Here is a 25,204-nt window from a genome sequence, read left to right on the forward strand (position 1 = left end):
AGAGGTTTGTGTTGGCTCCACTTTTCCATTTTAAAATCCATGGGGAAGGTGGCATTGAACTAAAAGAACCAACTTGGATTTCTCCCAGCATGTATTGCAGCAAAGTCAGTTTTCTTTTACCTTTGAAGTTAACTTGACAAATCACTGAAGCTTTGATGTAATTTCTGCCATAGTGTATGTTGAACATAGTTTTCCCATCAACAGCTAGAATATCCCTTATGGCAAGTGCATGGCCATACACAGAAGTAGTTGACTTGTAAGAGGTAAAATTAGAAAAGACTACTAATTTTATTTAGTGGGGTCTTATTTCACCATGTTCATCTTTTATTGTTTTCTTGTGTGTGTGTGTGTGTTTTTTTTTTTAAAGCAAAGTTAAACCACCCCCCCAGATTTCACCCAGCAAATCAATGGGAGGAGAATTCTGTGTGGCTGCCATCTTTGGAATGTCCAGATCCTGGTTTGCAAATAATCCTGGTCTGAAACGAGAAAAAGGTTTGTATCTTTATTGAAATTGCATACTAACCCTTTTAAGAATGTTTTCTTTTGCTAAATTGCCTTCTAGTAAATTTTCAGTAAATTTTGTGACAGTTAATACATTTGAATCAGTTCTTTATGCCCAGCTTTTATAGAGTTAAGAAGGAAAGGATGAGCTTTCCCTATATGTATAAAATGAGGGCCACAGAGCTTTTTATCAAAATTGGTATTTCCAAGAGTTGTACAGATGGGGAAAATTATTGGTAGGGACACCAGTGTTGGTTTTTATAGATATTGTAACAAGGAGGACACTGTCAATGGATTACAGAGAGTAAGATATTGAGGTACCTGAAAAAGTAAGATGGGGCTAGGAATGATAAGCAGATGATTTTATATTTGATCCTGGAGTTTAATAAATAGGCATGTAACATATGCTTTAGAAAGAACAGTTTGAGTGGAAAATGATCATGTGAAGAAAGAGACTTCATTAAGGCAGGGTAAACAGTCAGAGGGCTTTTGCAGTAGTACAGATATATATGAAAACAACATTACAGAAAAATTCTACTTACAAAATATGTTAAAAAACAGACCTTCAGAAGAATGATGCAGTGATCATGTGATCTCTTTTGTGCAAATGACAATTCATTGTCGTCTTCTCTGAACTTTACTTTCCTGCCTTTTATTCCCACCTGGGTATCTACTTGCAACTCAAGATTGCATATCTAAAACAGAACTCATTTTTTCCCCTCTTATTCTTTAATTTCTTCTAGCTTCTCTACTTCTTTTGATACTCTCCCCATTTCTCAGCCATGTTGGTTTGAAACTTTGCATCATCTTTCCATTCAATGTTTTGCCATAGCTTGTTTATCATACTCTACAGAACTTCTCAAAAACATCACTTCATCTCCATTCATACTGCTTCATTTCATGACCTATGACCTCAACTATAATTGGCTACAAACTGGTCTTAATGCTTTCATTCTGTTTCCATTCCAATCCATATTTCATTCTAAAAAACATTTATTAATCAATTATGTTATCCTAACTAATATGGGTATAAAAATAAAAATGAAATATTCTATTGAAGGAGACAACATTTACACATATAATATACAAACAACAAATAACAAGTAATTCAAGAAGGGAAGATTCTAACAATTGAAAGAATCAAGAAAAATTTTATATAGAATCTGACATTTAAGCTGGTAGAAAGAAGAATGGAATTCTCCAAGCCAAAGATGAAGTACATTTATATTGCTCTAAAAGGGACAACCAGTGAAAAACACTGAGACAGTAGGAAATGGAATGTAGTCTGTGCGGAATACAAAGATTGTTCAATTAGCCTCATTATTGAAGGATCATGTACAATGATATTGGAAGAGTCCATTGAGGTCAGACTGAAGGAGTATAAATGCTAACAAAGAATTTTATATTTGATGCTGGAGGTAATAGGAAACTTCCTGGAGCTTATTGAACTGAGGGGCCAAGGGAAGGAAAATTAGATGAGTGCCTTATTCAGATGCATAGGTTAGGAAAATCATTTTGGTAACTCTGTAGATTATGGATTGGGTTGATCAGTCCACTGCAATGATACTTCAACTGTGAAAAACCAATAATAGAAGCTTTTGTAATAAAAGACTAAGTAAGAAGTACTGAGGGTCTAAAATAAAATGGTACACATGTGATTTGAGAGAAGGATTTAAATGTGAAAGATCTGATAGAGCAAGGAAGCCATTGTCAGAGGATCCCAGAATATGGCAAGGTCTATGAAAACTGGAAAGAAAGGAAGGTAAGGAGTGGGGCCAGGTTATGGAGAACTTTGCATGCCAAACAGAGGTTAATATTTGGTCCTTGATGTGATAAGAGCCATTAAAGTTTATTGAATAAGGGGTGAAATGTTGAGAGTTTCACCAAAGTTATAAGCTTGCCTGCCTGGCAGGATAGTGGTGCCTTGGACAGAAATACTGACATTTTAAAGTTGAGAGTGTTTGGGAAGAAAAAGAACATTTTGAGTTTCTTGTTTATGAGACATTTTGTTTGAAATATCCAGCAGACAATTGTTGATTTGGAGTGGAATCTTAGGAGAGAGAAAAAGATTAGAGTCATCAAATCTCATAGGAAGTGATGAAATCACTTAGTGAGAAAGAGAAAAAAGAACGAAAGAAGGCCTACGATGTAGCTTAGAGTTATATCCCCACTTGGTGGGCATGATGTTAATAATGAGCCAAAAAAAGAAGACAGAAATATCATTCAGGAAAACCAAAAGAAAGTAATGTCATGAAGATTAATGAAGAAAGAGTATATAGTAGGAGAAAGTAATAATATCATGTACTACAGAGAGGTCAAGAAGGATAAGAATTTTTAAAATACTTATCAGATTTGTGAATTTAAGAAATCCTTGATTTGTGGTTATCTACTACTAGAAAAGTTTTGATTGAGTAAGAATACAAGCAAAAGGTTGAGGGGTGAGCAAGAGGAAAGATTGTAGATATGATGGGTTTAATTAGCTTTTTTCTTGGAATTTGGCTTAGAAAGCAATGAGAAATAAATTAGCTTGAGGGGATTGTAAAGTCTTTTGAAAGTTTTTTTTTTTTAATTTTGACAAAGATTAGGGTATGTTTTTAGAGAGCAGGAAAGGAATCAGTTGGTGAGAAATGGGATAAGGTGAGATCAAAGGTACACATAGAGGGCTTGGCCTTGTCATGGTTAAGATGTATCTTATTATCAGAAACTAAAAGAAATGAGAAGAGATAAGGGAATGAAGCAGTTGACATGAAGGGAAGGGAAGAAGAGGATGCGCATGATAAATGGTTTCAATTTTCTCAGAAAAGTAAGTAGAAGGTAGTTAGTCAAGAGTGTGGGATAGAAACATGGTGTAAAAAGTTTGAGCAAATTAAAAACATCCTTTGTGAGACTGGGAGAAAGACTCAACAAGGAGGAAGTATCAATTTTATTGATTTTATTTTATTTCTCTTGAGTACCCAGTGAAGGTTAGACAATAAAAATTCAGTCAGCCCATTCAGATTATGTGCCTGTAATGTATGGTGACCAATTAAAGACATTCTTCTGCATGTACTTGGTAAATTATCTTCTTTTACTCCTCAAAATCTATCCTTATAATAGAAATTTCAATATATAAGTTGCCTATTTGATTTCACAAACATTCTGATGTCTCACATTTTTTTAGTGTCCTGAAATCTCATGATTTCTTGTTACGTTATACCTAAATTACAAAAAGAAATGGTTATAGCCAAATTGTCCCACAGCTGAATTCAGTTAACTCTGTGGCTTGATTTCTAGTTCTGTTATGAGCAAGTGAATAGATACGGAGAAATCTCATAGTGGAAATAGTCTGACATTGATATTTGAAGAGATGTGAATGGAAATTGGATAAGGAGGCAAGATATTTGAGAGTAGATGCAGTGTGGAATTGAACTAATAAACTATATAGTAAAAATTTGGAAGGGAGCAAAGTAAATTCAGATTAGGGGTGATGGCTAGTTTATTTTTTCAGTGTGGTATTTTCCATTTTCTACTTTTTTCATTCTTTAAATTTTTGTCTCACTGTTTCTTGATGTCTCATGGAGCCATTACTTTCCACTTGCCCAATTCCAGTTTTGAAGGAATTATTTTCTTCAGTGAGCTTTTGTACCTTCCTTTCTATTTGGCTAGTTCTGTGGCTAATGAATCTTTATTTATCTTTTTCCATTTGACCAATTTGGTTTTTTTAAGGAGTTCTTTTCTTCAGTGTATTTCTAAACTCTTTTACCATTTGACCAATTCTGTTTTTTAGGATTTTGTTTTTTTCAATTTTTTTGTGCTTTCTTTTCCAAGCTCTTAACTCCTTTAAAAAAAATTGGTTTTATTGTATCTTTCTATTACATTCGCTATTACATCATATTATTTTCCCAATTTTTCTTCTGCCTTTTATTTGATTTTTAAAAATCCTTTTTGGGCTCTTCCAAGAATTTATTTTGGGGGTTGGTGGTGATCTGAAAACAATTTATGTTTTTCTTTGAGGTTTTGGATGTAGCAGTTTTGACTGTGGTGTTGTATTCTGAGTTGGTGTTTTCATCTTCCCTGTCATAGTAACTTGATTTTTTTGTTGTTGTTGTTTGCTCATTTACCAGAATATTTCTTGACTTTTAACTTTATATTAAAGTTGGTCTGTGCTTCTGGGGTGTAGCTGGCACTGTCCTAAGCTTCAGGTTTTTGTTTTCAGAGGAGGAGGGGGATGGTGTCTGTAAGATTTCAATTCTTCCAAAGTGGTGTGATCTGAGAAGAGATCTATTTATTATTCTCCAAGCATGTTTGGTGATCTGTGAGTGACTATAAGCACTGTCTTGGAACTATGACCAGAGTCTCTGCTTCCCTGTAGCCACAAGCTCTGGAGTGCTAGTATTGCTTTTCACCCTGGGATTTTTACCAAAGACTGTGATCTGGATTCACATGTGGGCACTGCATTCAGTGCCTGTAAGGAGACCCCTATAATCTCCTTTTGACCAGTTGTGTGATTCTTGTGCCAATCCCCAACTTCTATCTGTGTGCTTAATGCTCCAGAAGTTACTGCTGACCATTCATTGCCTCCTCCCTTTTCCTTCCCTCCCCCCATATCCAGCAAGGGTTGCCATAATGCCATGGTATTGCCTTTGCTAAGCTGCATCCATTCTCACCCCATTGTGGCAGACTTTTCCTGTAGTCCTTTCTATTTATCTATATATCATCCTATCTGTTTATTCATTTATCTTTATCTATTTATTTGTCTGGTTATTTATTTATTTTTCTGATCTTTTAAGTTGTCGGGCTAGAAAATTGCTTCACCTCATCCTTTTTTTGTGTGTAATTTGAGGCATTATTTAAAGGGGAATTTGGGAGAGCTCAAACGAATCATTGCCTTTTGCTGTTATCTTGGTTCCTCCTCTCCTTGCCCATGTTCTTAAAGTGCACTCTGTATATTTTAAGGTCTTTTTTCTTAAGTCAAGGCCTAGCTCAGATGATACCTACTTTATATTACAGTGTTTTGAGATTTCTCCAGTGGTTTCTCAGCCTACTAATGTCAGATTATCAGAATAATTTTTCTGTACATATTTTTTGCTATAGTTATTTTGAAACTTATTTCTTGCTTATTTTTATGCAGGTCATATTCTCTCCATTAAATTGAAAGACTGGCTTTTTTTTTTTTTTTCCTTTTTATCCTTACCTTCCATAGAGCATTGTACTTCATAAGTTCTTGTTCAATTTAATTCAAATTAATTACTATCTCTTCAAAGTAAAAAAAAGTTTTACTTGTTAATACAATTTGTTCTATATTCTTTTTTTCCCTTTTGTCTTTGTTTTGTCAGTACTAAAGTAGGCCACAAACAGGTTGGTTTTGAAACATCTCTCTGATCAGATTTATGCTTGCCATGTTTTTTTTTTTCTCCTCCTAAGTTTAAAATTGGCCAACAGACCTCTACTCTTTGCTTTGTTATCTCTGTTCAATTACCTATTCCTGGGAAACATGATCTTGGGCACAGCAGGTTCCCTGCACAAATGGAAGAGAATACAGTCAAGTCGGCAAACCTTCCATTTCCTTATCCCATCTTTAATTTTTTGTTGCCTTCTTAGCTCATTGATGCTATCTGAGGGACCTTTTGTTACAAGTTAAAACATTCTGTGAAGCTCATTTTTCAGTGTTTCTACTTGCTGTTCTAATTGCCCTTTTAACTTGCCTTTCCTTTATATTCTACTGGCTAGTTATCAACCATTTTCTCCAAATTGTCACTGTAATTGATTCATCTAGTTTAGTGATAGAGTGACCTGCCCAACATTCATAGGAGATTTTATATTTGTTGCTTGGTTTACTATAAAACCTGAGATGCAAGACTGAACCTGTTGTGGTAGTGAGGACATGTGTACTCACCTGAAAGCCAATTGTTTAGCAACATATTTAGCTGTTGATTTCCCTGAGTTTGGCTGACCTACTTTTAAGATGGGCGCAAATGATGCCATTAGTGTAGTGAAGTTTGAGGGATTGGCAGGAAGTGATGTGTAGTTTTTTCATTTCTACGGACTTAAATTTTTTTGTGTGGGGGTGAAGAATATTCATAGGCTAGGTATAGGAAAGCACAAATTCTGTGCTGAAAATTTTGTTCCATGAAAATTTAATTCACCCCAGTTCTGATTCATCATATTTAATCCTTCCTGATAATGTTTAATTTTTTATAATGCAATCAGAATCTTAGCACAACAAAATCTGAGGAATTGCTCATTTTTTTGTTGTAGCAGAATTTGAGTCTATTATATATTTCTTGGAAATAAATGGACTTGTAGCTGGGCTTTAGTAAGCTTGACTTGACTATTTAGAGATGACTTGGAGTAGCCTCTGAACATTCTGAATTGGACACTTAAAGAAATGATTGTCATCTACCTTGGTATAATGGATTTGTCCTGTCCCTTTTTGTTCTTGTCCTTAACCCAGATTATACTTCTTTCTCTGAATAGATCAGTCTAAACAGTTTGTGGTTGAGTCCTTGTATATCATCAGCTGTTATGGAACTCTGGTGGAGCATGTGATGGAGCCTCGGCCACTCAGCACTGCCCCCAAGATCAGTGATGACACTCCCCTGGAAATGGTGACATCTCCCCGGGCCAGCTGGACTCTAGTGAGGTAGTACCTCCTGCCTTTCTCCATGACACTTTAGTATTCCTCTTCCCTGGAGTTTTTGTTCCCCTCCACATGTAAAAGCTTATTGCTGCCCTTTTTTTCAGTCTTATGCTCACTGAAAGTACAAAGTGGCACAATGCCAGCCTTTAAGTGAACTGCAAACCAATAGAAGACGACTGAAAGAAGAAGTCCTTTAAAGGGATTCTCAAAGAATGTAAATTAGGAACAGTCTTTGACATTTTAGTCCTATTTGGTAAAGAATCACTGTCCTACTCTAGAATGTATCCCACTTGGGATCAGGAAAGCTTCCTATAAAGAGAAAAAGAAGATATCTTAAAAATGGCTCAGAGTTGAGTTTTGTTGTAGCGAAAATTTGCATGGAGGAAAAGAAACAAAATTGGGTATGAAAACTATGCCGAAGCTTTTGACATTAAAAAATAATTATTCTATTGCTCTCAGTAGGCTCAGACATTCTTTACTGCTACTCATTTTTGAATTGGACTGATCAATACTGAATTTATCAAGCTATTTAGGAATGACCAATTCTAATTAAAATTATTCCACTATCCCCAAAATGATTGCATCATTTTGCAGGTGTAGATGTTAATTAGATTGAGAAACAAGTCACAAACTTACAACTGTTTCTCACCATTGTTTTGATTTTTCATTGAAATGATTTTCTTTTTAAATGTAAAGAATTCCCAGCAAGCTACCAACTAGGGTGTTAAAGTTTAAAAAGAAGTCTTCTCAAACAGAAAACATACTTCTGCATGAATATCCTCACATGCCCAAGAACAAGTTTCAACTCTCTATTGGAATAGAATGAAATCAGACGTTTTTTGGAATGGCTGCCTCCTATTCTCTAAATACCATGGTCGTCTTCTTATACGTTCTTCTAAAATTCAGCTGATAGTGGCTTGATCCAGGGTGAGTGTATGTGTGAGTGTGTGTGTGAGTGTGAGTGTGTGTGTTTTTTTTTTTGTGTGTGTGTGTGTGTACATCTCCTTTCTGCTCTTTTTTAGAACCAGGTCTATGTGTTTCACCACATTGAAGAAATTCCATGTTTTAATTCTAAACCTTTAGTGAACTTCTACCAGCTATTGTACTCAATGGCAACAGCAGTGATTTACATCACCCTTATTAAGCTCAAAGATTAATATTCTCATATTATTCCCCCAGAACGCCTCAGTGGAATGAGCTGCAGCCGCCTTTTAACGCCAACCACCCTCTGCTCCTGGCTGCAGACGCTGTGCAGCACTCTCAGTTCCTGCTTGCCGGCTGTAAGTAGCTTGAGTGGTTTGCATTCTCTTTATTGTTTTCAGATCAGATGTTAGCATGCTGGCTTTTTAAAGAAGACATGTCCGTTAGCACTGATCCGCAGGCCCGGAACCTGGGGGAGCTGAGGCCACTTGCAAGCAAGATATTGTATAAAAATAGAATCTGCAATCCAGTGCACTTTTTCAGAGGGAGGCAATATTGTTATCTTGCTGATAGGGCATGCACAGTGAGGTTGGGAAATATATTGTGGGGTTTAATGCTATTGGATGGTGGGGAAAAAAAATCTCTGCCTTGGCATCTTTGGAGAATTTTGATGTGTGTTTCCCTCCCAGCATTTAATGAGCTTGAAGAATAAAGAATGATAGCATTTATCAAAAGTTAGTGGCGTGAACCATGTATAAATGCCATATCTGTTGATTCTGAAAGCTTTTGATTCTTTTGATAGATACTGCAATAGCAGATTTTTACTAATGTAGTGAAAACTGTGAAAGAAACCTTCTATTAGACATTTTAGCCAAAATAGATATCGGGGTGCTAAACTTTATAGCAAACTTAACCATGGTTTAAAAAGTGAAAAGGTAGAAATTTACATTGAGACAGTTATGTAGTCATTTTTCACAGGTGGCATGAGGAGAGAAGTTAGGTTTTTTAAATGTAGTTTTTAGTGGTCATAGAATTTTAAAAATCTTATAATTACAATTCAATTTTATGTAATGGACTAGGCTTCTAATTTCGCTAGATAGCTTGGCACACTGCATCTTTTTAAGAAATATTTTGTAATTTACATTGATTTTTTTTTTTTTTAGTGAGGTTTTATTGTACTTGGTCTGCCTGTAATATAAACCATGATTTAAAATGTTTCAATAACCAATCTATTTTAGGGTTAAAATGTGGTATGTGTTAAATAGCAACAGCATATTGGAAATTACAAATAATTTGCAGTTTTCAAAGTCATGTCAAGAAATTTCACAATGTATTGATTAACCAGTAGCCTAACAAGTCTACCACAAAATCCACCAGAACATCAAGTACACAGACGCTCATACAGATTTGTGATAGTCAGAGTAGTTGTTTTCTCCAGAGATGCAGATTGTAGCTCATCCATGGTTGTCTATTTTTGATTTGGTCCAATCAAGTTCTCCATTCATATTCACCTAACATTCAGTTATAAGAGCCTGCTATATCAGACTAAAGTCCTTTTTCTGACCTGATACAAAATGTCCTTGGTTTTCTTGACTATTTCTTGACTAGGCCCATGAATATTTTAAGTTTTTTCTTGTTTTATTGAAATTCTGCCTTTTGGAAAATGGGATACAGGATAATATTTTATCAATTATCTGCTCATCAGAATCTGTTTTGTTTGTTCTGTAGTTTCTTCTGTGTTACTTGACTCAGAAATATTGATTCATAAAATAAGAAAATCTCAAAATATAATAAAATCATAATCTTGTCTTTTCCTCAGCATTCTTGTTGTACCATCTTTAAGCATCTTTAATTAATCTTAATTTATTAGGATAGGTAAACACTAAATATAGTAGGGTACTTCCGCTCAGTTTATTCAAGAATTATATCTGGAAGTTTGAAGGGACAAACTGGAGTTTAATAAGCCTCCTCTGATTCCTTTGAAGTTTATGCTACTTAGTATTACTAATTTACAAGTAGAATAACTAAGGTAAAGGAAATAAATTTCTCCTACAAAATTATATTAATAATTCATGGTAAAACTGTAATTTAAAATCATAATATTTTTGTAAGAATCATGAATGGCATTTGCAGGAAAACCCAGGTTGTAAAACATAATTACTTTCAATGTTTAAAAACTCATTTACATATGAAAAGATAGAATTTATGGAAAAACAGTCTATTTGACATCACTAAAAATACTGATACATTATATGACTGAAGCAAATAAATTGCAAAATATGGTCATTTGTGTCAGAACAATAAAGGCCTGACATATAATTCCTGAAAGGAGCCTAGGCACCAGGGAAAGGGCCTTTACCTGTCCATCAGGTACACCCTGCCTGAAACTCATTTTATAAGAACTCATGGGTCTGCATCTTTTATTATCAAATTCCCTTGCAAAGGCTATACTGAGGTCTTATTAAAACACACAAGTGTCCTCTTGTTTCTGGTGCCTGAAACTTTTTGTTTGTGCTTAACCACAGCCTTTCCTCTTGAGTTTTTCCATTGTTATTTTTTTTCTTGTAGTTCCAAAGACAGTTAATTCAAATATTCTCAATTTCAGATATTTAAGGATCATTTAAGAATGATCCCCCTCTGTCTCCCATTAATTCAGTCTATGCAAGTGTTGTTTAGATACTTCCTTTGGTTTTCCGTAGATCTGTGAGTCAGATGGAGTAGATAGTATACAGATTTCAGAGATGGTAATTATGGCAAGAAAATAAAATAGAAGGAAATGGAAAAGTAAATAGATAGAAGATGCTTTTTTCTAGCAAGGTTATAATAAGAGAATAGGACTTACATTAAGATATGCCATGATCTGGCAGTCATAATATTATTTTGACTGATAGAATTTGAGATATGTGGCTAAAAAAACAAACCAGCCCCAAATAAGAAAAAACAAACAACTTAAGACTTGACCTCAAATTTCTCTATATCTTACCCCATACTGCATCCTATAACTATAAAATTACCAATAATTGGAGCTCCCAAGTTTCACCTATTTTTTAATTAAAGCTTTTTATTTTCAAAACATATACATGGATACTTTTTCAACATTGACCTTTGCAAAACCTTGTGTTCCAAATTTCCCCCTTCCCCCATCCCCTCCTCTAGATGGCAAGTAGTCCAATATATGTTAAACATATATGTTTATAGCATGTTAAAATATGTTAAATCTAATGCATGTATACATATTTATATAATTATCATGCTGCACAAGAAAAATCAGAAAAAAAGAAAAAAATGAGAAAGAAAACAAAATATAAGCAAAGCACAACAAAAAGAGTGAAAATGTATGTTGTGATCCATACTCAGTTCCCACAGTTCTCTCTCTCTCTAGATGGCTCTCTTCATTACAAGATCATTGGGACTCAATCATCTCTCTGTTGAAAAGAGCCATGTCTATCAGAATTGATCTTTGTATTATTTTGTTGTTGCTGTATACAATGAATTCCTGATTCTGCTCATTTCACTTAGCATCAGTTCATGTAAATCTTTCCAAGCCTCTCTGTATTCATCCTCCTGATCATTTCGTATAGAACAATAATATTCCATAACATTCATATATCATAACTTATTCAGCCATTCTCCAACTGATGGGCATCTATTCAGTTTCCAATTTCTGGCCACTACTACCTGCCACAAACATTCTTGCACATACGGGTCCCTTTCCCTCCTTTAAGATCTCTTTGTGATATAAGTCCAGTAGAGATACTGCTGGATCAAAGGATATGCACATTTGGGCATAGTTCCAAATTGCTCTCCAGAATGGTTGGATCCGTTTACAACTCCACTAACAATGTATTAGTATCCCAGTTTTCCCACGTCCCCTCCAGTATTCATCATTTCATGTTAGCCAATCTGAGAAATGTGTAGTGGTACCTCAAAGTTGTCTTAATATGCATTTCCCTAATTAATAGTGATTTAGAGCACTTTTTCCATGTGACTAGAAATGATTTAAATTTCTTCATCTGAAAATTGTCTGTTCATATCCTTTGACCATTTATCAATTGGAGAATGGCTTGAATTCTTATAAATTTGAATAAATTCTCTATATATTTTAGAAATGAGGTTTTTTTCAGAAACCTTGAATGTAAAAAAAAAATTTCCCAGTTTATTGCTTCCCTTCTAATTTTGTCTGCATTGGTTTTGTTTGTACAAAATTTTTTTTACCTTAATATAAGCAAAATTATCTATTTTGTATTTAATAATGTATTCCAGTTTTTCTTTGGCCACAAATTCCTTTTCTCCACAGATCTGAAAGGTAAACTATCTTTTGTTCTGCTAATGTGTTAATAATATCACTCTTTATGTCTAAATCATAAACCCATTTCAGCCTTATCTTGGTACACAGTTTGTTAGGTGTGTGTCAATGCCTAGTTTCTGCCATTAATAATTTCCAATTTTCCCAGCAGTTTTTGTCAAATAGTGAGTTCTTATCCCAAAAGCTGGGGTGTTTGAGTTTGTAAAACACTAGATTGCTATAGTCATTGATTATTTTGTCCTGAGTTTCACCTATTTTTAACTATTGTCTTTTCTTATCAATTATAATCTAATCAAATGACCTACACTGAAGATTTCCATTAAGAATATCATTTACACAAAGGGCACTATAGCAGTGTAGAGTGTTTCAAGAATATTCTGACTTTATTATAAAGTTTAGACTTTGAGCCCCATCTCAGACACTGGTCTTTCCATAAATTCATTTCCTTTCCTTTTGAAGAAAACAATAAACCAGATTTCAGTGATCATTCAGCTTCTTGTTATGAATGTCTTCATCTTATAATCCTGTGTATTACATACCAAAGCAAAATATACATATGTATCTCACAAATTTCTGCGATATAAAACTGTGACAAAGGGTATTTACAGCAGAACTCTAGGTTGCTGATCTTTGTATGATCTATGGATTCATAGGGGTGTCCTTCATGCTTCAGAGTATACCAAGGGGTATGACCTTGGCACGGTTTTAGAAGCATTGCTTAACTTTACTTTCTAGGTAGGATCAGAGAGTCCACTGTTTCTGGGATTTGCTGAGAACTGACATTGGAAGAATCAGCCCCTGATGAAGTCAGTGCCCAGAATCTGAAGCTTCTTTTGAAGGCCTTACCCTTTCTCCTGAGGGTATGCTTCCCCTTCATTTTCCTGTTTACAGACTAAACAGATTAAGCTATCTCCTTAAATTTGAAGAGTTTTCCCCCCCCCTGAATTTTCACAGATAGAAGGAAGGAAAATGTCATTTAAAAGTAAACCTTCAGTTAAATCTCCTTATTACTAAAGGAATCAGTATTATTGTTGAAAACTTGTTACCCAAATTATTAATTTTTAAAAAATGATTGTCATTATGGAAATGACTATAGACCATTATAGAAAAATTTTTTTCCACTGTAAAAGACCAAAATTCTTGGTGTAACTGTTATCTTGAGTCACTAGGGAGTTTACAAGCAGGTTATCTACTTCTTGTTTCCAGGGCAAAAAATGGCCAGGAAATTTTTTTCAGTGTATTTAAATCCATTACAAATGATGTTCAAGTCCTTTCTATCACAAAAGGAAGGAAGAACAGACAAATGTTCATATATTACCCAGATACCCTGATGCCTGTAGGAGACATTTAAGACAGTGAAAGAGTAGTTAGAGGGCAAAACGAGGAAGGTAAGGCACTGGTCTTTCCGTAAATTCATCTCCTTTCCTTTTGAAGAAAACAATAAGCCAGATTTCAGTGATCATTCAGCTTCTTATTATGAAGGTCTTCAGCTTATAAAGAAGGAAATGTGTCTTGTTTTTTAGGTGATTTTTTTTAAAAATGAGAATTAATATTCTGTGTTTGGTGGATTCAGTGTATATTAACAATTTATTTATTGCTGTACCTACTGTTACCCCCTATTCCAGAACTTTGTTGCTTCTTCACTGAACTGATGCAACTGTTTGTTCCCTTATGATCTTTTTGTCTCCTTTCACTCTTTACTCCAATCCATTCTTTATACTGTTACCATTTTTTTCTTTCTAAGGCATAAATGTAATCACATCACTCAATTCCTTTGCAAACTCCTACGAGCTTATTGCAGAAATTCCCAACTCATAGAATTATAAAATCTAAGAGATGTAGGGGACTTCCAAAACCCTGTCATATAAATCATGCATTAATGAGGTATTTTTTTCTAGTGCCTCCAAAAAATAGTTATATAGCCTTTATTTGCAGATTTCCAGAAAGAGCAAACTAATGGGTTCTTGAAAGTAGTGCATTCTACTATCAGTTAATTCTTGCAAGTTTTTCCTTATGCCAAGTCTAAATTTTCTTGTCTTCTACTCTTACTGGTTGCTTCTACTTCAACTGAGTGGGGTCAAATAGGGAAAAACAAGACCAATCTCTCTTTATTTGACTGCTTTTAAGCTACTTTAAAATAGCTTTAATGCCATTTTCCCCTCCCTACCTGTACTCTAAGCTTTCATTTTCCTGAGCTAAATTTCTTTGATAGATCAGCTGATTTTTAGTACATCAAGTTCTCCATTCCTTTTACCGTCCTTATCACCCTCTTCTGGATATACTCCAGATGTGACATAATTTGAGGAGAAAGTAATAGGATTCCCTTTATCTAGATAAGCATTTCAACTTAGAAAAATATAGTTGCTTACCACTTATACTGATTATTCATTAAGGCCACCCATCTTTTTCACACATTCATTCATTCACATAGTATCTATCTAGTCAGAACATGCCTCTTGTTTCCCTGCATGTTTTCCCTACTCCTCACCACTATACTGTTAAAGTTGCTTTTTTTTTTAATCCAAGTATAGAACTTTTCTTTTATTCCATTAAAGTTTGCTCGTATTCATTTTGTATCCAATATTGTACCCTATCAAAATACTTTTGGATCCTGACACCATTATCCAATTAGTTAACTAATCTTGTGTTATCTGCAAAATTGTTAAGATTGCTTCCTATAAGGGGCAACTGGAGGGCACAGCACATAGAGCACAAGCCCTGGAGCCGGGAGGACCCGAGTTCAAATGTGGCCTCAGATATTTAACACTTCCTAACTATGTGACCCTGGGCAAGTCACTTAACCCCAATTGCCTCAATGGGAAAAAAGCTTCCTATGTCTTCAACCAAGTTATTAATCAAATTGTTGACCAATTCAAGGTTAAAGAGAGCGATCTTTGGGGTACTCCACTAGATGCCTATTTCCAAGTTAATATTAATATTTATGACTGGTCTTTCAAACAATTCCATGAGAGATTTTCTTAGAAGCTTTGTTACAATCTAAATATATGATCTTCATAGCATTCTCTTATGAGTCTACCTTAGAAAGGAAAAAAAAAAGTCTTAGGTTCTGGGCAAAATGTCTATGTTGTAGGCAAAATATCTACTTTACTTTTCTATGAATGTGTCCCACAAATTCCAGTCTCTGAGCCAGTTTTTTATTCCCTCATCCTGAAATGCCATCTTCCCTCTTCCTCCTATTTAATGCCTATTCCACTTCTATGCAGTTCTAATACCAACTTCTCCCTGAAATCTTCCCTCAGCTACAAATAGTGCATGGAAAGAAAAAAAAAAAAAAAAAAAAAAACAACTCGAAGCTGAAATGAGAAGAAATCAGGGTTTCAGTATTGCTTCTGACCCTTACAAGATGTGTGACACTGTAAACTCTTTGAACCCAGCTTGTAAAATGGGGATAAGAATGCCAGCACAATCGACTTCAAAGGGTGAATGTCAGGAAGACGCTTTGTAAATCTGAAAGCACCTTGAACTTGTGAAACATGTGAATTATGATGACTTTTTCTACTTCTGCTAAACATGTGTGATCTTGGGCAAATTACTTGATATCTCTGTGCCTCAATATTCACACTAGACAAATGATATTTAAGCTCCCTTCTTCATTTGTTTCATTGTATCCCCAACATTTCCCAAAATATCTGAAACATAGTAGATATTTAAATGATTTTTAATTGATTTTCTTCCACCTCTAGCATTTTACAATTCTGTCATTTGTTGTGTTCTTTTTTGTAATGTGAACTTCTTGTATCGACCTTTTATTATATTTCTAATTGCAAGTATCTTCAAGAGAAGTTATTTTATGACCCATATATTCATCTCTATTTCTCTTTCAGCTTCTAGAATAGCTTTAATAATAATATTTACTTTTTGGGTTGAGCATGTAGACCCATAATTTAATTGGTCATGAGAACTTATAATGAGGAAATGCAGGTTGGTGCTTAGCTAGGAGACTTTCCCATGATCACAACCCATTGTGTATTAGAGGTAGATCTTGAAACTATGTCTTCTACCTTCAAGATTAGCTCTTTATCTTCTGTTTCATTGCTGCCTCATTATAGCTTAATATATGTTAAGTATATTATTATTAAGTAGCTGAGGAAAGGTTTCAGGGAGAAGTTGGTATTGGAACTGGATAGAAGTGAAGTTGGCAGAAATAGGAGGAGTAAGGAAGATGGCATTTCAGAATGAAGGAATAAAAAACTGGTACTGAGGCTAGAATTTGTAGGACACATTCATAGAAAAGTGAATTAAATGAAGAAACAAATGAAGAGTAATTACTTTTGTTAAAATTTTTCAGTAAAATTTACATATCTATCCCTTCCTCTCCCCTATCCAAGGAGACTTATAAAAGAAAAAAAGAAAAGGAATAGAAAATGGGTCCACAAAATAAACTAATCCATAAAAAAGTCTAACATTTTATAAAGTACTCCATGCTCATAATTCCCCATATTTTAAAAGTCAGAAATTAACAAAAAAATTCATTCAAATTGTAAAACTAATAATAATAATAATACTTTGGATTTCAAGAACACATTCATTTCAGAGGTTAGAATTCCTTTACTACATAGTTGTGAATAGAATGATAGAATTCTAGAGAAGAAATAGCTGGTTGAGTCTTACAAGTTTGGAAGAACTAGAATGACAGCCTATGAGTTCTGATCTCCAGCTCTGCATACTAGCTAGGATTGTTTCCGAATATACATGGGAAAAATATTTATCTGAGAGGGAAAGTGTTTTGCATCTTCTTCTTCTTCTTTTAACCGTAATAGCCACAGCATGGCTATTATTGATTATTTGACAATTTGTTCTCCTGTTAAAGGTATGGATTTGTATATCTTGCTATGTACACTAGGCTTCCTGCTAGGACCAGTGCATAATGTCCTCTTGGCGAGAAGATAAATCTGATCTTCATTACCAGGTCAATGATAGTGTTCTGAAGAAGCAATTACATTTTGAGAAAAACTGTAGAACCAACCACATTTTTCAGTCATTCCTGGATTTAGGAGGAAGATGACTACTTTCAGTGCTACAATCAATCTAACCTAACATCCTGTGTTGCATCACTATTATAGCATATACCAAGTATGACAGAGGAACTCATCAATATTTCCCTACATTGTCACCAGTAAATATTTGTCCAGGAGTAAGTAGGGTGGAGAGGAAGGAGATATGGATCTCTTGTGGAGGAAACTTGGCATGTAGAATTTGTTTGAAGAGTATTTATAGTTTATTGTTGGCCAAAGATTGTACTACATTGCTTTGACATCTGGATTTGTGTTAACTTATTAATAACTTCAGCTTGTACATTTGAGTTTAACTGAAGATTTTAATAATTTTGGCTTATTAGATCCTATTGTGGACTTCTGGGGAGAAATTTTGAATCTTGTGGATAAAGAAATTGGAATGTATGATCTTTTACTTCTTCCTCTTTCATAGGTATTTTTGTGTGGTTTTGGTCACCTTATTGAGTCTTTCTCACCTTTTACTTTTTTAGTAATGTAATGGTTTCTGCTGCCTTAGAATAGTAATAGCAGCAGGATCCTTCAGGCATCAGAAATATTTGAATTAGAACTCTCCTTTGTCCATCTTTTAAACTCTGTCGTGATATGTTCTATATTCCTTTATCATGATCAATTCCTTTAATGCAATGAAATATAAAGAAATTTTATATTGAAAATTTTTGTTTTAATAGAGATAAATTTATTTGCTATTTTAATAGAGATAAATTTATCACCTTCTATGGTAATGGGAAGTACTTTTGTTAAACCTTAATGGCTAATTTTTAATAATTTTCATTTTCTTTTTTAGTCTTTATTTTCAAAATATATGCAAAGAATAGTTTTTAACAACCATCTTGTGTTCCAAGTTTTTCTCCCCCTGTTTCCCTACCCTCTTCCCTAGAAAGCAAATAATCCAATATTTGTTAAACATATGCAGCTCTTCTAAATATAGTTCCGCATTTATCATGCTGCACAAGAAAAATCAGATCAAAAAGAGAAAGAAAAAAAGGCAAGCAAACAACAACAAAAAAGTGAAAATACTGTGTTGTGGTCCACATTCAGTCCTCTTTCTGGATGCAGATGGCTCTCTCCATCACAAATTTGTTGGAATCGGCCTGAATCACCTCATTGCTTAATAGCCAATTTGAACAAAATTTTCTCTTTTTATTTTCCAAGGAATTTTAGCACTTTTTGAAGGATAGCCTTAAAGTCAGCCTTTTGCATTCCCAGAACAAATACTTTTTAAAAAAATATATCCTACAAACAGTAAACATAATAGAACTTATGCTTTTCTGTCCTTTTCCATATATTCTGTGGTTCATTTTTAGAGACAGTGAGATTAATCTTCCTTATAGACATTCAATCAAATGTTACACTTGTTTGTTACATAGTAAAGAGGATCTTTCAGATATGGGTTTGACTAGCTGGCCAGAGGATCTTTCTCAATTCTCAGCTTTTGTTATTTTGAGACGTAATACTCTAATACCATTATTTCTTTTGGTAATTGCATTAGTCTTCTGAGTTAAGTATTGTAATTGTAATTAATCCCTTTATACTGGGGAGGGCAACTAAAACTCAAGGAATCTTGGCATTTAGTTTTAGAAGGAACTAAAGAGGAATTATATTCCACCCATAAGTAGGAATCCTTTGTTACCCATAAATTTAAATTGTACAACTTGAAAAAAATCATCACATCTTACTTTTAAGATGATTGAGAATCATCTTGTAATACTTTCTCTGCAGAACAAGGTGCTTAGCCTTAGACAGACAATTGCCACTTAAAACTTTTCCCTCCTTGTTCTTCATTGTGTTTTTGACATTTCCTTTAGGTATTTAATAATTGGCTAAAATAACCATGTGTTTCAAACTACCTTCTTTTCATACTGCATTCACAAAGGAAGAAAACAAATAAAAGGGAAGAGCACGATATGTTGTTTCTATCACTTTTACAGTATCTTTTGATTCCTATCACTTTTTTACAATGTAATTTCTTTTGTCAAATGTCAACTTTTAGTCCAATGCAGAGAAGTCATTCTTTCTCAGTTTTATTAGCAGCATTACCTTCCATCCAGCTTATCAAAATGATAGGAGATTAGGTCATATTGATTTTGAGGTAGATTTTTCATTTTGGGGTGTGTGTGTGTGTGTGTGTGTGTGTGTGTGTGTGATATTCTCCAGGATGGTAGTAGTTGTAATTTTTTTTTTTTTTTTACTGATTTTTATTGCCATCTTTTGTTTTTTCTATCAAGTACATTTCCCAACATATTCTACCCCCTTGCCTTTCCAAAGAGTCCTTCCTTATAACAAAGAATAAAAAACCACAGTTCAATAAAACTAAGCAATACATCATGAAGTCCAACATGATATAGTATTCTATATCCATGATCTACTACCTCTGCAAAGAAGAGAGAAAATTATTATTTTTAATTTTTAACATGATTCTTGATAGTTTACAATTCTTCTGAGACTCCTATTTTTTGTGCTTTATTCATTTTATGCTTGGCTTTTGGCCTTCTGTATTTGTGTTAGTTTTCTGTGTAATTTGGACATTAATATATAAAAATCTTTATTAGAGCTTTTTGATGCAAAGATTTTTTTTCATCAATACATTTCTTCCCTTCTTGTCCTAGTTGCATGAATTCCTTACCCAAGAATTTGCTAAATAGAGTCACAAATATTTTAGTGTGTTGTCTCTTCATTGTGATTTTCTCTGCCATAATTATTAATTGATTAAAGGAATTGTTTTTAGCTAAAGAAAATAGCCTGCATTTTATTTTCCATTCTCAGAAAAGTTAAAAACATCTCCTTTCTAAGTGTCAGATTGTTTATTCAGAATCCCATAGAAGAGTAAATTATTTTGTAGGACATATACCAAAAGCTAAGGGGAATTTATTTATTTAGTTATTTATTGGTTTTTTGGGGACTTCTTTTGAAGGAACTTTCTCTACCACTACCAGATTGACAACCACTCTGCAATTCTGTTTCAGAAAGATCCTTGGGGCATAGAGAGATGATGGTTTGCTCTGAATCACATAGCCAATATATGTCAGAGATGAAACTAGAATCCAGATCTTCCTGGTCCCAAGGCCATCTCTTTCTATTTACTATATTGTGCTGCTTACCATTATTTTTATTGGAATTTCATTTTTAGCCCCAAAATATATATTTATACAGAATTGTCATATCTTTATGTGAAGGAAAGGCTGCTGTGTTTCCTTGATCTTTACTGATATGAACAATTTGATCATTGTTATTCTCTCCCATGTAATATAGCTATATTATTTTAAAATTGTCTCTATTAGTATCTGAAATAATCTCTTATAGGTAGGTACTTATCACATACTTATTTGATTAGATAAGAGTTTCAGATTAGTCAATTTATAGAATATTCTTTCATTAATGTTTCTCAAACTTACAATTTATTGATTCAGCTACTATTTTCTTTAGTTGCTATTAGCATATCAGTCTTCAAACATCCTAATATATGAAATTATTTTGATGTCTTAACCTTATGCAAGTTACCCATCATGTCTGTGCCCCAGGTTCCCTCCCCTCTCTAAAATGAGGTGGTGAGGGTTGATTAAATAATTTCCTAGGTTCTTTCCAGCTAATTTTTATCATCACAGAATTGAAAAGAGCCTTGGAGGCTCTGTAGATTTTTGAAGGTAGAATTAAAGTATGTGTGCATGATTGAGCACTTTATAATCTTTCCTCTTCTTATTCTCACCCCCTCCCGCAAAAGAGCACTTGTCCTGACTTTTCCTGCTGATTCTGTTTATTCTTCCCTCTTCCTAATTGAGTTTAATGTTTATGTAAAAATCATGATGTCCCAGAGGGAGCATGTTATCTTCCAGGGAATAGTGGACATTTACAGAGATAGGAAGGGGTAAGGAGAGAGGAGACAAGGTGGAAGAGGAGGACACCTGTTTGAATTTTTCCCTAGGAAATAGGGGCTGAAATGGAATGATCTGGCTCTGCTTACTTACCTGCAGTAATGTAATGGGTTGACAATAGCAGTAGCTTGTGGTTCAATGTACTATCACTTCCGTCAGTAAGGTTAATTGCTAGCAAATGGTTAGATGGGAGTTTAGGGTGAATGCTGCAGCTGTCTGCCATGTTCGTGGTAAGAGGAATTCTGGCGCCATTTCAGGGTCACTATTTGTAGCTGTCTATCAGAGTTAGAATACAGCCGCTTCTCTCTGTTTCAGTCTTCTGTATAGCATTTCTGTCAATTGTTTGGCTCCATTAAGTGTTCAGGGGAAATAAAAGCCTGAATGACCGAGCCACCAGGGGCTAAAGAGAGACCCTTTCTTTGTCCACACTCAGAACACTGCATTAGGTCTCATTATCCATTTATAATAAGTGACCTTTGGCCCCCAGGTCATTGAAAAATACTCAGTGTGCTTTTCTGACACACAGGGCACCTCTCTCAGAAGACTGATGAAACAATGGGACGTCTGGTAGTCTGGGGGAATGGTATACTTTGCAGGTTTTTCATAAATACACAGTCTTGTGTCAAATCCTTGCTGTAATTTTTTTTTGTTCTTTGCTCTGTGCTAGCTGGACCAAAAAAAAAAAAAAAAGAAAAGAAAAGAAAAGAACTTGACAAATGAGAAATGTTTGCAATCTCACCATTATTTTTTAACTTACTCTTTTAAATCTTGTTTAAGAATGAATGACTTGTTCTCTAATCTCTTTGGCCAGTTTCTGATTAAGAAAGAAATGTTAAGAGAAATTAGCAAATAGAGGTAGAGAGACATTATCTGAGGAAATATTTCCCAAACAGATTTCCAGATCACTGTCTCAAATGTAAAAAACTGGTTTATTTATCTACTTTTCTGGAAATAATGATCCCCAGACTATGGCAATGAGCTTCTTAAGGGAAGCAGTGGTTCCGGGCCTAGTTTCTTAAGTTCTAAGTTCTTTACAACACACACACACACACACACACCCACACCCACACCCAGAACTCAATACACTCAGTAAGCTTAATGATTTTCACTGGTTTCTAGGAGATGAATAGAAATGTGACGGTAGAAAAAAGGATGAGATGACAAAGCTGAGACATATATACAGAAGGAGAATGAGGCTAGTATGTCCACTAATGGTAATAAATTTTGTCATCTTTAAGTTTGTCATTCGGAGGAACATTTTCTGTGGGATCTCAAACTAGTGCTCCCAGCATATGTGACTTTAGTCAGGTCAATACCTTGGAAGAGAGAGGCGTAATGATAGGTGACTTCAGGCATTTGTGGGGCTTTTTGGAAGAAAAAGATTCGATTTGTTTTGCTTACAATTTTTTTAGGGGAATAAAACATGTGACTATGGCTTGAAAATTATTAATGAGGATGTAGATTTTTAACCTCAAACAAGAAAAAGGTTCCTAACAATGAGAACTTTCACCAAGTTAAATGGACAGTAACAGTGAATTCATTGTTACTAGAAGTCTTCATATAGGAGGCTACTTGTCCATGATAACTGTTGAAATGATTCAGCTTGTCTATAGGGCTTGGTTTAGCACTGTGGTGTCAAGAATGGGAACCACTGAACAATTTATAAAGCTCCCTGGGGGCCTCATACTAACTTTTAAAAACCATATATTAAGATCATATATATCCTATTATATTTTTATTTATTTTATTAAATATTTCCCAGTTACATTTTAAATTAGTTATCCATATGTAGCCTGGGCCTTTTTTTTTTTTTTTTTTTTTTTTTTGATCCTTTTAGTTTAGAAGATCTCCTTCCAACTTTGAAAATCTCTGATTCTATGACTTAAAAGTCATTTTAGAAATGCATTTAGAAAATAAGCAGGAAAAAGAGAAGAGTTTGCATGGACAAATTATTCTTCCTTCCTGAACTCTAGGTATTTTATATTTGGTGTCACATTTATCATTACTACATCCCTGTGAATTCATGAAGGATTGTTCTGTTGGTATTCCTACTTAAGAGATGAGGAAATAGAGAAGTGAAGAACTAAGTAAGCATAAAACCTTACATTGAGCTGTCATGAGACTTTAGAGATCCTCAACTCCAGCTAAGCCATCTTCTAGTTATATGATGTCACTTGCTGGGATATATTGTGATATATTTTCTTGTTTCCACAAGAGGCACTACTGAATCCCAGTTCAGATTTTTTCTTCTCTAGACCAGTTAAGGAAAGCTTTGCTGTTGTCAGAAGTCACTCTATGATAAGAATTAATGTATTAACTGGGATATGGCACTGTTTGACAAATTGCTTACTAAATACATCAAAATTGATTGGACATTCTGTATCTGAATTGACAAATGACTGCATTAGGGTAAGGAGGGAAATCCATTAATTATAGCTGCCCTCAACCATAGGAAATGTAATCATATAAATATGGATTTTGTTAAAACAAAAAATCTCGACTTTATTATAGTGTTGCTGGTAAGTGTACACACACTTCTTTACCATTAAGCTTCTAATAGACAGCCTTTGGAGGTTGCTATAAGTCAGTATTCCTTAAGGAACCTGAAGATTTTGGTTCAAATTGTTCTGGGTTTCCTGAATAGGGTGATATTTTATTCAAAACAAGCAAACAACATTAGAAAAGATAAAAACAAAGAAACAAAAGACTTCAGAAAACTCTTAGGTTTGGCTTTCTGCTACCTTTGCCACTTTCCTCCCTGACACATAAATTCCCCTGAGCTTTCCCAAGGCTTTTGGGAATGATGTACCTAGAAAAAGGTTGGATAACAGAACATTATTTGGAATACAAAATATGAATATGAGTATGGGAATTCCAGTATTTGATCTTCTACTAATTACCAGTATTAATTTGAGCAAATCATTTAACTTGCCTGGTTCTCAGCTTCCTCATCCCTGAAATAAGTGGATTGAACTGCCTAATTCCCCAAACCTTGCTTTTATTTCTATCTAGTTTCATTTAATTTATTTTGGGGTTTATATTCTCTTTCTTCCACATTCTCTTTCTCCCTATTCCCCCATTAAGAAAGCATGGAAAAGAAAACCTGTTACAAACTATAGTCAGGCAGAATAAATTCCTGATTTGCCATGTTAAAAAAAAAAAAAAAAAAAAAAAAAGCTCAGTTTGAACTCTGATTCTATCACCTTTTTATTTGCAGGTGAGTAGTTGTATGTTTCAAATTGAATCTTCTAGAATTATGATTTGATCATTATGTTGATTCATGTTTCTAAGTTTTTAAAAGTTGTTAGTTATTACCATATTGTTATTATCTAAGTTGTTCTCCTGGTTCTTCTCACTTTGCATCTCTTCATACAAATCTTCCCAGGTTTCTCTGAAAGTACCTCTTTCATCATTTGTTAGAGCATAGTAGTATTCATTTATATTAATGTATCATATAAAGGCCTCATTTCCAAAATATATAGAGAACTGACTCTAATTTATAAGAAATCAAGCCATTCTCCATTTGATAAATGGTCAAAGGATATGAACAGACAATTTTCAGATGATGAAATTGAAACCATTACTACTCATATGAAAGAGTGTTCCAAATCACTATTGATCAGAGAAATGCAAATTAAGACAACTCTGAGATACCACTACACACCTGTCAGATTGGCTAAGATGACAGGAAAAAATAATGATGAATATTGGAGTGGATGATGGAAAACTGGGACACTGATGCATTGTTGGTGGAGTTGTGAATGAATCCAACCATTCTGGAGAGCAATCTGGAATTATGCCCAAAAAGTTATCAAACTGTGCATACCCTTTGATCTAGCAGTTTTTCTATTGGGCTTATATCCCAAAGAAATACTAAAGAAGGGAAAGGGACCTGTTTGTGCCAAAATGTTTGTACCAGCCCTGTTTGTAGTGGCTAGAAACTGGAAATTGA

The 25,204-nt window shown here is 34.3% G+C and overlaps 1 protein-coding gene across 6 annotated transcripts in view; it reads left to right on the top strand.

Annotated features, from left to right (window-relative positions):
- BCAS3 (BCAS3 microtubule associated cell migration factor) overlaps positions 1-25,204 on the top strand; it is a 787,317-nt gene that overhangs the window by 374,722 nt on the left and 387,391 nt on the right. For all 6 annotated transcript variants that reach the window (XM_051994106.1, XM_051994105.1, XM_051994107.1 and 3 more), the window contains 3 exons: positions 368-492; positions 6,958-7,123; positions 8,300-8,400. In XM_051994106.1, the coding sequence (XP_051850066.1) occupies positions 368-492; positions 6,958-7,123; positions 8,300-8,400 (392 nt within the window). The remainder of the gene's footprint in view (positions 1-367; positions 493-6,957; positions 7,124-8,299; positions 8,401-25,204) is intronic.

The sequence above is a fragment of the Antechinus flavipes genome, chromosome 4 (assembly GCF_016432865.1).
Source record: "Antechinus flavipes isolate AdamAnt ecotype Samford, QLD, Australia chromosome 4, AdamAnt_v2, whole genome shotgun sequence".
In the NCBI taxonomy this organism is placed as follows: Eukaryota; Metazoa; Chordata; class Mammalia; order Dasyuromorphia; family Dasyuridae; genus Antechinus; species Antechinus flavipes.